Below are 14,563 nucleotides of genomic sequence, written 5' to 3' on the forward strand. Positions count from 1 at the left end.
CAAAGTAGATGTCCTAAACGACTTGACAAAACTATAGTTTGTTAACAAGAAATTTGTGGAGTGGTTGAAAAACAAGTTAATGACTCCAACCTAAAATGACTCCAACCTAAGTGTATGTAAACTTCCGACTTCAACTGTATGCCCAGACTTTTCACTGTACTTAACAAAAATTGATAGTGTGTTAAATTTGGAATCACCGTCAGTTATTGCCGTATACATTTATAAACTGTCACTTCAGTGTTAGTTTCCTTACATTTTGCTTCATTCCATTGTTAGTTTACCTTTCTCTCCTCTCACGTTCGTGTGGTTGTTCCTGAGGATCGCTAGCAATAGTGGATCATATTAGGCTAACATATTACAAGTTGTGCAATAATTTGGGACATGTAGTCTATTTTAATCATTATGGAACGCAGACCATATGTAGCAGCAAACCTGGAGAATGTTTAACAATGGCTGGACTGTTTTCATCACAGTTCCATGATTAGTGCTGATTATTCAGGTAGATTTTTAGGACTACTGATCAAACCCTATTGTACACTTCTCACCTAATATTTAATGGATTGAACAATTTAATACAGCAACTTTCAGGATGAATCAAACTACTACTTTTGATTCACCAATATATTGTGTGCAAAGGCTCTCCAAACTGTGAAAAACAACATTCTATCCCTAAATAATATACAATTAGTATTTTTTTATTTTAATCTACCAATTGTTGCGGAAAAGGACACGAATGTGTGTATTATATGGCTTTCTTTCATTGATCCGTAATATTCAGAGGAATTGAGAAAAAAAGTCTGTCGAGACCATTAGAATTAAAAGGTAAACCAAATTTAAAGGGATGGCTTTAGCGAAATGTACCGAAAACCCTATAGGCTGAAAACACCACTAAATAATCTTTGTACAGCAAAAGTAGTTTTTTTTAAAAAAAGTATGGTTTTCAGCTGTTAAATTACATTTATTCAGCGTGCAGAAGGGAACCACGCCTGCAAAGCCCGTTATGCACCTGCATAAGGTAAGTCTGAATACCAACTACTGAGAAGTGCATAGAAAAGGCGTACATTTCTTACGTCTGAATCGGACCTTTGTTGCATAGCAACAACAAACTACGCAGAAAGCGAGAGAAAAGCTAAGGGTCTGAAAGTTACTGTCATAATTTACAAAGGAATGGATTCATCCTCTCTCCAAGAGGGCGTGTAGCAGACACAAACAAACTTGGTGCTGTGACAGGGCATGGAGAACCCAAGGACACTTTATGAGGTAGGACTAAGAATAACTTTTCTCTGGACAAAGAGAGTGTGTGGTGGTGTGGGGAAAGGAGTGAGAGTGGTGGCTGAGGAGGAATGTGTGAGGATGTACTAAAAACTGGGCCCTGGCCTGCGTCACTAAATTGTCTTGTCCGCCATTTATGAGTAGGGGAAATGGAAGAGATAGCAGACTCCATATAACAAAGATCACAGAGAACAGATAAGAGAGGAGAGAAAGGGGTGCGTTGCATCCCATCTGTTTTCCTCCCTCCCTTTTCAACATCCCTCCTCCCACTCAATGCCACTCTTCAGAGGCTCTAGTCTCACGTGGTCATATCTCCAAAATCACGTCGTTGTCACGCCTCCCTCGGAGGTCTGAGGAATTTTTTATTGCAAAAACATGTTGAATGGACCGCAGCAAGATCTTTAAAGAACCCTCCCCCACACGCCCGTAGAAGGGGTGCTGTGTGTTATGTGCGTCACTGTTTTCCGTCCGGGTAGTTGTCTATTCTAGTTTAAAGTCATCAAGTGTGGCCGACAGTCTGCGATTTATATTTATTGAAATTGAAAGTGGATTACACTGGTAAAGTCAAACGTCACAAAATGTTCTAAGCCACTCTGGTGACAAACACTTCTCCATTCGTCTCAATTTGTTCTGTCCACATGGCTGCGCTTTGCTGACACTGAAAATATCTTGACGATTGCCCATTACTTAGATTTGGTAAGGACCCAAAAAACAAGGCAGTGGGAGTACCTATTCAAGTAAGTAAATACATTCAGAAAATGTTAAACTATTCATTATTAGCTAGATAGCCGACTACAATAGGGTCCCTTTGTAGGCTAAATGTCATCAGCTAGCTAACTAACGTGATGTAATCATTGTAAATTAAAAACAGTCTCCAAATGCATTTGTAGATAACAGTTCTAGAAGTAGTTGTCACAACACCAAAATTTTGACTTCGATACCGCTACCAGGTTTAGTATCACAATACTCAATACCGTCACAATACTCCATACCAAAACGATACCACGCCAAAAAAAAGGCACAAAATGCAAACTGGTCCAGACAGATAAACTTAGCTACTGCTCTGTTCAACTGTTTTGCATCTTTTGAGTTCAATATCATTATATTAAAAAGACAGTCATGTATGCATCAATGAATCAATTATACAATTATACTTTGTTTTTACCAAATCTAACTACATAATGGTAATCATTTATTTGAACTGTAAATCTCTATTGATAAACTGGGTAAATCAAGATGTAACCTAGGCCTGTCCACAATACAGATGAATGCATATTCAATAGGTGTGTGCATGCGTTGAGTTATTGAGCTTGTTTTGGCAGATTTCATGGGGCTACAGATGAAACAATCTTTTTCCCTTCCAGTTGGGACTGATCAACAACATTTGCATAAAATATCATATTTGGGAGAGACTGAATAAGTGTATGAAAAGTTTGTGGGCAATCAACTTTGAAATCAGCATATTTTGCATTATGGTTAGCAAGGAAAGTTAGCCTACAAAGCTACCAGTATCTTCTTCCATTGTAAAGTATTTTTGCCAATATAAACATTGTTTTGCGAACAGTAATTAACAGTTCCAACATTTCTACATGCCGTGTCACATAATTCAAGACTTAACTCCCCTCACGCTGCACAGAAGTTAACATGATGCAGCTCAGATTCCCAGTGCAGGCTAGCAATGAGTAAGAAGAGCATGCACGGTGCGAGCTATAATAAGGGGTTGACTGCTCTGATAGACAGGCTTGAGCTGTGAGACATATTTGACAGAAGTACCTGAAGCAACAAAAATTCTAGTACCGAACCGCTTTTCATGTTCTAGTATCAAAAAAGTACCGAAGTTTCGGAATACCGTGCAACACTACATGAGAGGGTGAAATTGCAGCTCCAGCTACAGTAAAGGGAGAGTGTAGGCTACTGGAAAGGGCAGGTCACTTTGTGGGAGGATATTATGAAAAGATTCTCCAGCTCCAGTCCCTAGAGGAAAACTTTGATAATCGCAACATCATATTCAGTGCTGTCTAATTTAAATAATGAAGACTGTTTCTTGTGATGTTTTCTGTCCTCAGACATGGAAAGCTGTAAAAGCCTGTTTGCATATGAAGAGAGGTCCCAATTAATGTCACAAGAAACTAAGGGTATATCCTATATGCCATGGGTTATACAGTGGGGAGAACAAGTATTTGATAACCTGCAAAATCGGCAGTGTTTCCTACTTACAAAGCATGTAGAGGTCTGTCATTTTTATCATAGGTACACTTCAACTGTGAGAGACGGAATCTAAAACAACAATCCAGAAAGTCACATTGTATGATTTTTAAGTAATTAATTTGCATGACATAAGTATTTGATACATCAGAAAAGCAGAACTTAATATTTGGTACAGAAACCTGTTTGCAATTACAGAGATCATAAGTTTCCTGTAGTTCTTGACCAGGTTTGCACACACTGCAGCAGGGATTTTGGCCCACTCCTCCATACAGACCTTCTCCAGATCCTTCAGGTTTTGGAACTGTCGCTGGGCAATACGGACTTTCAGCTCCCTCCAAAGATTTTCTATTGGGTTCAGATCTAGAGACTGGTTAGGCCACTCCAGGACCTTGAGATGCTTCTTACGGAGCCACTCCTTAGTTGCCCTGGCTGTGTGTTTCGGGTCGTTGTCATGCTGGAAGACCCAGCCACGACCCATCTTCAATGCTCTTACTGAGGGAAGGAGGTTGTTGGCCAAGATCTCGCGATGCATGGCCCCATCCATCCTCCCCTCAATACGGTGCAGTCGTCCTGTCTCCTTTGCAGAAAAGCATCCCCAAAGAATGATGTCTGCACCTCCAAGCTTCACGGTTGGTATGGTGTTCTTGGGGTTGTACTCATCCTTCTTCTTCCTCCAAACACAGCGAGTGAAGTTTAGACCAAAAAGCTCTATTTTTGTCTCATCAGACCACATGACCTTCTCCCATTCCTTGGTCATTGGCAAACTTCAGACGGGCCTGGACATGCACTGGCTTAAGCAGGGGGACCTTGCGTGCGCTGCAGGATTTTAATCCATGACGGCGTAGTGTGTTACTAATGGTTTTCTTTGAGACTGTGGTCCCAGCTCTCTTCAGGTCATTGACCAGGTCTTGCCATGTAGTTCTGGGCTGATCCCTCACCTTCCTCATGATCATTGATGCCCCACGAGGTGAGATCTTGCAAGGAGCCCCAGACCGAGGGTGATTGACCGTCATCTTGAATTTATTCAATTTTCGAATAATTGCGCCAACAGTTGTTGCCTTCTCACCAAGCTGCTTGCCTATTGTCCTGTAGCCCATCCCAGCCTTGTGCAGGTCTACAATTTTATCCCTGATGTCCTAACACAGCTGTCTGGTCTTGGCCATTGTGGAGAGGTTGGAGTCTGTTTGATTGAGTGTGTGGACAGGTGTCTTTTATACAGGTAACGAGTTCAAACAGGTGCAGTTAATACAGGTAATGTGGAGAACAGGAGGGCTTCTTAAAGAAAAACTAACAGGTCTGTGAGAGCCGGAATTCTTACTGGTTGGTAGGTGATCAAATACTTATGTCATGCAATAGAATGCTAATTAATTACTTAAAAATCATACAATGTGATTTTCTGGATTTTTGTTTATGATTCCGTCTCTCACAGTTGAAGTGTACCTATGCTAAAAATTACAGACCTCTACATGCTTTTTAAGTAGGAAAACCTGCAAAATCGGCAGTGTATCAAATACATGTTCTCCCCACTGTATGTGTAGGCCTATGTTAGCAAATGTATACAAAAATATAGTGAAACATCACACAATGTATAAACCTATTTCAATTGGAGCAGGACAACCCTGCTGGAGGTCTGCTGGGTGTAGCAGGGTTCTGTTTCAGCACAGCATTAACACACCAGGATTCAACTTATCAAATCTAAAGAGTTCAAGTGTGCCATTGCTGGGCTGGAATAGAAGTCTGCTCACCCAGTAGATCAGGGATCAGTGGAGCAAGGTTGGCCACCGCTGGTATGGAGTTATTTGGTTCACCTGAAATTATGCTTTAGTAATAATAGCTTACATGTTACTACTCAATTATCCATTGTTATTTAGACTAAGATGTCTAATCTTTACATACAAGTTCACATATGTGTACATTTTGAAGCGATGAAGTGTTGATTCTTTGAAGTGAAGCGAGTGTTTGAACTTGTTTTAATTGTTAAACTATTATCAATGTTGATTAACCACATCACAATCCTGCAATAAAGAGGGGAAAGGGTTCTGTCTCTAACGTGTCGGTGTTGTATTCTAAAATTAGTCTAGTTGTACGATCCTTTTTGTCTAGTTGTAAGATCTCCAATCTGTTTTATTTGATTGTCACTCTCTCTCAGTATATCAGCTCTGTGAATCCAATCTGCAGCTTATCATATGGCATGCATCAATAAGCCTACAGTATGATGACATTACTGGCCTTATGGGCATCTGAAGCAGAGAAAAGCTAAACTCACACATTGTTTACAAGTTAAACTAAACTAAGCTCAATTTCAACTGATAACATAACAATAGACAATGTATAGGAGGCCAACCATATTCCAGACGCTGTACATGCCATTTAGGCACTGACATAATATTCAGTGCCAATCCAATCCTTGTAATTTAGTTACAGTATATGAAAATAAGGAGATGACAATTAGGCTACTGGAGATCAGCATTACAGGTAACATTTAATGAGGTTAATTTAATTTAATTTAATTAATTTGAGGCAAAATGGCATTTCCCTTATGGACACAGTACATGGTTGCTCTATGTATCACTGACTCTGGATAAGCTAGCAACTGGGCTAACACAGCTAACCTTTCAGATCAATAATATGCTTATTCACATTTTGTTGGCTATATAGTAGCTAGCTAGCTAGTTATACCTAGGTAGTTTACAAGGTTGGCTGACTTTTCTCAAAACGAACCTCATCGTGGCTAGTTACTTGTCCCTCATGCTAGCCTTTACAGCCAAATATCACTTCAGAAAGGTCAAAATATTGATATTGATACAGCATTGTAGACCATTTCTCCCCTCTTGCTGCAGCTTTAGCTCATCTCGAAATAACAGTGAAAGGCTGTGAAAACCAGTGTGCTGCAAAAACATTGTGAAATGTCACCAGTGCTTGTTTTGTTGAAAATGTTTAGTCCTCACACACTGTTGCTCCTACAGCACTAACCTGGTGAGCATCTTTGGAGCACCACCCAAACAAGACATTTGATTGGTTTGACGTGTTGCAAGACGTCACATATTTACGGCGGGTTCTGACCCCTCTTTAGAGGATTTCTTCCATGGAACTTCCCCAGGCTTCCCATTTTAGGGAAGCCTAGTTCACAAGGAGCCTATAGAGGCTCAGAAACCAGCTAAATAACAATCTGGCTATAGTCTGACTTATCTACCCTTCTCCTAAAATGGTGCACTCTTTCCGCGAGGCTCCATCTAGCCACGCTAATGCTACACCAATGCAGTGCTTTTAATCCATGGGGGGGGGGGGGGGTGTGAACGAGAACACACTCCTGGAGAACAGAGGAGTAGAGAAAATCTGACCACACCCAGTGTGGTGTTTTAGGAATGGAGGAAGGCTAATTACTGTTAGTGGTGTAAAGTAAATGAGGCTGACTGCAAACTCACACTCGTCTCTGCTGTGACCATTGTTTGAATGCAGTGTCTGGTGGTCTCCTCCAGAAGACTGGCTGTGGCTGCGGTGAAGATGGCCCCTCCTCCCTGTGACCCCCCACAGGGCCCCGAGGTCGCGCCCGTCCTCCAGTAGCCCCAGCTCCTCGGCCGAGTGGCACTCCAGCATACTCGTGGCGTAGTCCGGCAGCCCTCCTGCCCCAATCCCCTGGTTCCAGCGTGGGGTGTAGCGGGGCACCTGGGCATCCGACTGGGGCAGTAGTTTACGGTCTCCATTCTGGCTGTAGCAGAGGAGCTGGTGCTTGCCCCCCCGACGGCCAGGACTCCCCTCTGAGCTGACAGAGTCTTTGTTCTGGGCGTACTGCACAATGCGGCTGATCTTCTGGCTAAGGGCCAGCTTCATGCCCTCGTAGGGACTGCGGGAGACCTTGGAGCGGGACAGCTTCTGGTTGGCAATGAGGTGATACTTCTCAAAACACTCCCGGTGGCCCCGTAGGGATTTGGTGTGCAGGAGGGTGGCATGAGACACACCTGGAGGGAGTGAGCAATCAGTTAACGAAGACAGTTACATGTTCTGTTTAGCAATCAATGAAATATGTATATCAAAGCATTGGCTACATTTCTAGGAAACAGAGGACTAAGAACTGAAATTAGGTACTGTTGGCTTTGCTCTTTTTTTCAAATACAAGCCACTAAAGATATATATTTTGTTGTACATTTTTACCCCCTTTATTGCCCCAATTTCGTGATTACGATCTTGTCTCATTGCTGCAACCCCAACTGGCTCGGGAGAGGCGAAGGTCGAGGCCTGCACTCTCCGAAACATGACCCGCCAAGCCGCACTTCTTAACACGGAAGCCAGCTGCACCAATGTATCGGAGGAAACACCGTTCAGCTAACAACCGGAGTCAGCCTGCAGGCACCCGGCCCGCCACAAGGAGTCTCTAGAATGCGATGAGCCAAGTCCCCCTGGCCAAACCCTCTCCTAACCCGGACGACACTGGGCCAATTGTGTGCCACCCTATGTGACTCCCAGTCACGGCCGGTTGTTACAAAGCCTGGGATCGAACCCCAGGCTGTAGTGACGCCACAACACTGCGATGTAGTTTTATTTTATTTCACCTTTATTTAACCAGGTAGGCAAGTTGAGAACAAGTTCTCATTTACAATTGCGACCTGGTCAAAATAAAGCAAAGCAGTTTGAAACATAAGAGTTACACATGGAGTAAAACAAACATAGTCAATAATACAGTAGAGATATAAGTCTATATACAATGTGAGCAAATGAGGTGAGATAAGGGAGGAAAGGGCAACAAAAAAAAGGCCATGGTGGCGAAGTAAATACAATATAGCAAGTAAAACACTGGAATGGTAGATTTGCAGTGAAAGAATGTGCAACGTAGAGATAAAAATAATGGGGTGCAAAGGAGCAAAATAAATAAATAAGTTGGGGGAGAGGTAGTTGTTTGGGCTAAATTATAGATGGTCTATGTACAGGTGCAGTAATCTATGAGCTGCTCTGACAGCTGGTGCTTAAAGCTAGTGAGGGGGATAAGTGTTTCCAGTTTCAGAGATTTTTGCAGTTCGTTCCAGTCATTGGCAGCAGAGAACTGGAAGGAGAGGTGGCCAAAGGAAGAATTGGTTATGGGGGTGACCAGAGAGATATACCTGCTGGAGCGTGTGCTACAGGTGGGTGCTGCTATGGTGACCAGCGAGCTGAGATAAGGTGGGACTTTACCTAGCAGGGTCTTGTAGATGACCTGGAGCCAGTGGGTTTGGCGACAGGTATGAAGCGAGGGCCAGCCAACGAGAGCGTACAGGTCGCAGTGGTGGGTAGTATATGGGGCTTTGGTGACAAAACGGATGGCACTGTGATAGACTGCATCCAATTTATTGAGTAGGGTATTGGAGGCTATTCTGTAAATGACGACGCCGAAGTCGAGGATCGGTAGGATGGTCAGTTTTACAAGGGTATGTTTGGCATGAGTGAAGGATGCTTTGTTGCAAAATAGGAAGCCAATTCTAGATTTAACTTTGGATTGGAGATGTTTGATGTGAGTCTGGAAGGAGTCTAACCAGACACCTAGGTATTTGTAGTTGTCCACGTATTCTAAGTCAGAACCGTCCAGAGTAGTGATGTTGGATGGGCGGGCAGGTAGCGATCGGTTGAAGAGCATGCATTTCGTTTAACTTGTATTTAAGAGCCATTGGAGGCCATGGAAGGAGAGTTGTATGGCATTGAAGCTCGTTTGGAGGTTAGTTAACACAGTGTCCAAAGAAGGGCCAGAAGTATACAGAATGGTGTCGTCTGCGTAGAGGTGGATCAGAGACTCACCAGCAGCAAGAGTGACATCATTGACGTACACAGAGAAGAGAGTTGGTCCAAGAATTGAACCCTGTGGCACCCCCATAGAGACTGCCAGAGGTCCGGACAACAGGCCCTCCGATTTGACACACTGAACTCTATCAGAGAAGTAGTTGGTGAACCAGGCGAGGCAATCATTTGAGAAACCAAGGCTATAGAGTCTGCCGATGAGGATGTGGTGATTGACAGAGTCGAAAGCCTTGGCCAGGTCAATAAATACGGCTGCACAGTATTGTTTCTTATTGACGGCGGTTAAGATATCGTTTAGGACCTTGAGCGTGACTGAGGTGCACCCATGACCAGCTCTGAAACCAGATTGCATAGCGGAGAAGGTATGGTGGGATTCAAAATGGTCGGTAATCTGTTTGTTGACTTGGCTTTCAAAAGACTTTAGAAAGGCAGGGTAGGATAGATATAGGTCTGTAGCAGTTTGGGTCAAGAGTGTCCCCCCCTTTGAAGAAGAGGATGACCGCAGCTGCTTTCCAATCTATGGGAATCTCAGATGACACGAAAGAGAGGTTGAACAGGATAGTAATAGGGGTTGCAACAATTTCGGCAGATAATTTTAGCAAGGGTCCAGATTGTCTAGCCCGGCTGATTTGTAGGGGTCCAGATTTTGCAGCTCTTTCAGAACATCCGCTGACTGGATTTAGGAGAAGGAGAAATGGGGAAGGCTTGGGTGAGTTGCTGTGGGGTGTGCAGTGCTGTTGACCGAGGTAGGGGTAACCAGGTGGAAAGCATGGCCAGCCGTAGAAAAATGCTTCTTGAAATTCTCTATTATGGTGGATTTATCGGTGGTGACAGTGTTTCCTATCCTCAGTGCCGTGGGCAGATGGGAGGAGGTGTACTTATTCTCCATGGACTTTACAGTGTCCCAGAATGTTTTTGAGTTTGTTGCAGGAAGCAAATTTCAGCTTGAAAAAGCTAGCCTTGGCTTTTCTAACTGCCTGTGTATATTGGTTTCTAGCTTCCTTGAAAAGTTGCATATCACGCGGGCTGTTCGATGCTAATGCAGAACGCCATAGGATGTTTGTGTTGGTTATGGGCAGTCAGGTCTGGAGAGAACCAAGGGCTATATCTGTTCCTGGTTCTAAATTTATTGAATGGGGCATGCGTATGTAAGATGTTGAGGAAGGCAGACCTGATTCTACTAATTATCTGCTCAACAAGACCTTAACTAGCTGAATCAGATATGCTAAATTAGGGTTGGACCGAAAACCTACAGGACAGTACATCTCCAGGAAAAGTATTGGGCAGCCCTGGTCTTGGGGATAATGAGCTTCTGAACCAGGGAGAGAGCAGAGCTGGGAGAGATTTACCCATCTTAAAAGGACAGATACCCACTAGGCTGAATTTTGTCTCACAATCTACTCAATATCTAAAAATGGCTTTTCAAAAATAGGCCAACACTGCATTTTAGGTTCACAGAATTTGTAAAATAAGACCAGAGTCAAGTAGGCTACCATCTTTGCAAAAATAAAAGCGTTGACCCTCCTTTTTAAGGACATTACTTAAATCCTTCTGAAGAATCTCATTGAGTAACTATTTAAGAGAAGTTGCTCTGCTGTGGTGTGTGCGCTCCAGAGTGAGGGTATTTGAGTCATAACAGAGCCTCCAGCTTCCTCAGAGGGAGAGGATCACCTGGGATACCACAACATTTCCTAAACTCAGACTGCAAGAGGTCATTCACTCTCTAACCCACTTAACACAGAAGAAATGCAGGAGAATTTACCACATATACCACACCCAAAGTTTAAAAAAATAAATAAAATAAAAAAAACTCACCTTAAAGTAACCTGGGGGCAGTGTTGTGGACTGACAATGATGTAAACACTGAATGCAGTGTGTGAGAACAAGTTAGCAAGCAAGCTAGCTAGTGGGTGTGTTTGTACAAGCATTGTCTTCAGTCTTTTTCCTCCTGGCCTACATTTCTATCACGCAGACAGACATGCTGGAACATGAAACTAGGGGATTAGTCAAGATCAAGACACAGTGAGAGGCAGTAAAGCGGATGCTCGTTAGGTAGGTTCACCGCAAACACACCTCTAGGAAAGAGAGGAGATGTAAAAAGGCATACGGCCACCAAATGACTAGCCTATTGCACTAGGCCTATACAATAACTCTAAATATGCAAAGTGAGAATTCAGTCCATATCAGTCATCAGAAAGCATTAGCCTCAACTTTAAGAAAAAAATTTTTTTTTAAAGTGAGAGGGCAAACTAAAATCAGGTCAACATGATCAGGCCATTTCCTGGTGTGTTACATTAATGTCAGGGCCAACAACAGGAAGACACACTTAACTAAAGCCATATACCAGACAAAGAGGAAGACCTTCAGCCAGCCTAGCTCACTTGCACGCACAGCGAGCAGCTTGGCTGCCTGTAACAAAATACAGAGAAAAGCAAACAGGAAAGCATCAAGTTGTTCAACGCCGTAAGATTTAAGACACAATAGCTGACTTGCTTGTGTTAAACCAACCCAAGGTAAAGTAGAAAAAAATAAACAAGCATATTGTGTTTAAGAACAATTTGGCCTATACAATCATTCTGTGTGTGTGTGTGTGTGTGTGTGTGTGTGTGTGTGTGTGTGTGTGTACCCTGAGCACTGAGAGACAGCTCTGTGGTGGATTAGTTATATATACTTGAGGCTTGGAAAGCTGACCTGGGACAGTGTTGTGTCTGTGTCGCTGGCTACAGAACATTCCTTAAAAACCCAACCTGCTCAGCAGTTACCAGGGTCTCCATAAGCCGCCCAGACAAGAGCAATGCCTTAAGCCCAATCAGATAAATTAGGCAGACTACTGACGGGTCTGTCCCATTTAAATAAAAAAATAAAATAAATAAATAGTCAAATCACAGGCCCACAACCAGAGCAGTGTACCAGCCCAGAGCTAAGCAGCTTAGAAGCTATGGATATTGGCTAGCAATACTCTTTCTGTCACACAAACACCATTCAGCGGTGAGTAAACGACTCAGACAGTTGCAGTCAACTCGTCAGGGAAATAAGCAGCAGCATAACACTGCAGCTGATGAGCAACAGGCTTGTGTGAACACAGAACACTGGCCTGTGAATCATCCTTTTGTTAGCTTTAGCACATCTCCGGTTCAAGCTGTTTACCTGGCCTTCAGAGAAACAAAGCCACAGAGCAGCCTCATCATCCAAGCATTGTGCAAAACATTCACCATGCCGTCAGACTCCTGTTTTGAATGGTGTCTGAGCAAAAGCATAGATAGCAGAGGAACTCCTGTTTGGATTGAACGCTGTCTAAGTAAAAGCTAAAAGGGAACCATATTTAGGGCAGGTAAATATTACATGAGGAATGATCTGTCATCATGCTATAATGGTGAGTAAGTAACTCCAACCCGAAATGCTACAGCTAAGGAAGCAGAGAGAGACATGATCCAATCAGAATGCAGAATTCTGCGTTTTTACACTGGATTTATTTATTTATTTTTTACACAGGAAAAAAAAATGTGTTGCATTCTGAAAAACGCAGGTGTACTGACCATGACACTCAATGTTAATATTTAAAATAGACTCGCTGTGGTTATTCGAAAAGTTTCATCCAAAACACACTGTCTCTGCGGCAGTGCGGGACAGGAGTGTGTGGCGGAAGATATTGTCAGTGGCATTTTCGTTGCTAGGTACTCTGTTTAAACCGCTGGAATTCTGAAGAAAAAAAAACTTGAATAATTGGAATGGCTAGCCAACAAACAATGACAAGTCAATTAACGCAACCAAAAACTATAAAAAGGTTCTTAAACACCTCCGCAAATTGAAATGAAAGTGAGGCAGAGTGCGACAGACGGAGACTGTGACCGAGAAAGTGACAAGAGATCGCAGCAACAGAAACAGCTAGGGTAGAAGAGAATGCTGTAGCTAATGCTAATCTCCCACAGAAAAGGAAAAAGTAGTACATGTTTAAGTGAGAAGTGTGGGAAAAAAATAATTCCTTCACCACAGGCTGCGCAACCTATTAGAAAAGTGCATAAAAACACCATGCAGATCGACCACCCTAAAACACTTCTGTGAGCAGGCCTTTCTAATCGACCTGGCCCGGGTATCCTGGAAGGACATTGACCTCATCCCGTCAGTTGAGGATGCCTGGTCTTTCTTTAAAAGTAACTTCCTCACCATTTTAGATAAGCATGCTCCGTTCAAAAAATGCAGAACTAAGAACAGATATAGCCCCTGGTTCACTCCAGACCTGACTGCCCTCGACCAGCACAAAAACATCCTGTGGCGGACTGCAATAACATCGAATAGTCCCCGCGATATGCAACTGTTCAGGGAAGTCAGGAACCAATACACACAGTCAGTCAGGAAAGCTAAAGCCAACTTCTTCAGGCAGAAGTTTGCATCCTGTAGCTCCAACTCCAAAAAGTTCTGGGACACTGAAGTCCATGGAGAACAAGAGCACCTTCTCCCAGCTGCCCACTGCACTGAGGCTAGGTAACACGGTCACCACCGATAAATCCATGATTATCGAAAACTTCAACAAGCATTTCTAAATGGCTGGCCATGCCTTCCGCCTGGCTACTCCAACCTCGGCCAACTGCTCGCCTCGCCCCCCCCCCAAGCCTCTCCAGGTTCTCCTTTACCAAATCCAGATAGCAGATGTTCTGAAAGAGCTGCAAAACCTGGACCCGTACAAATCAGCTGGGCTTGACAATCTGGACCCTCTATTCCTGAAACTATCCGCCGCCATTGTCGCAACCCCTATTACCAGCCTGTTCAACCTCTCTTTCATATCGTCTGAGATCCCCAAGGATTGGAAAGCTGCCGCAGTCATCCCCCTCTTCAAAGGGGGCGACACCCTGGACCCAAACTGTTACAGACCTATATCCATCCTGCCCTGCCTATCTAAGGTCTTCGAAAGCCAAGTCAACAAACAGGTCACTGACCATCTCGAATCCCACCGTACCTTCTCCGCTGTGCAATCTGGTTTCCAAGCCGGTCACGGGTGTACCTCAGCCACGCTCAAGGTACTAAACGATATCATAACCGCCATCGATAAAAGACAGTACTGTGCAGCCGTCTTCATAGACCTTGCCAAGGCTTTCAACTCTGTCAATCACCGTATTCTTATCGGCAGACTCAGTAGCCTCGGTTTTTCGGATGACTGCCTTGCCTGGTTCACCAATTACTTTGCAGACAGAGTTCAGTGTGTCAAATCGGAGGGGTATGCTGTCCGGTCCTCTGGCAGTCTCTATGGGGGTGCCACAGGGTTCAATTCTTGGGCCGACTCTTTTCTCAATGATATATATCAATATATATATCAATGATGTTT

General features: G+C 43.5%; 1 protein-coding gene across 2 annotated transcripts in view; it reads right to left on the minus strand.

Annotated features, from left to right (window-relative positions):
• Positions 1-14,563, minus strand: part of LOC110533654 (protein EURL homolog) — a 60,972-nt gene that overhangs the window by 11,839 nt on the left and 34,570 nt on the right. For both annotated transcript variants that reach the window (XM_021618082.3, XM_090186377.1), the window contains exon 3: positions 6,906-7,439. In XM_021618082.3, coding sequence (XP_021473757.1) covers positions 6,906-7,439 — 534 coding nt within the window. The remainder of the gene's footprint in view (positions 1-6,905; positions 7,440-14,563) is intronic.

This window comes from Oncorhynchus mykiss, chromosome 10 (genome assembly GCF_057628025.1).
Source record: "Oncorhynchus mykiss isolate SJ-2025 chromosome 10, ASM5762802v1, whole genome shotgun sequence".
Lineage (NCBI taxonomy): Eukaryota > Metazoa > Chordata > Actinopteri > Salmoniformes > Salmonidae > Oncorhynchus > Oncorhynchus mykiss.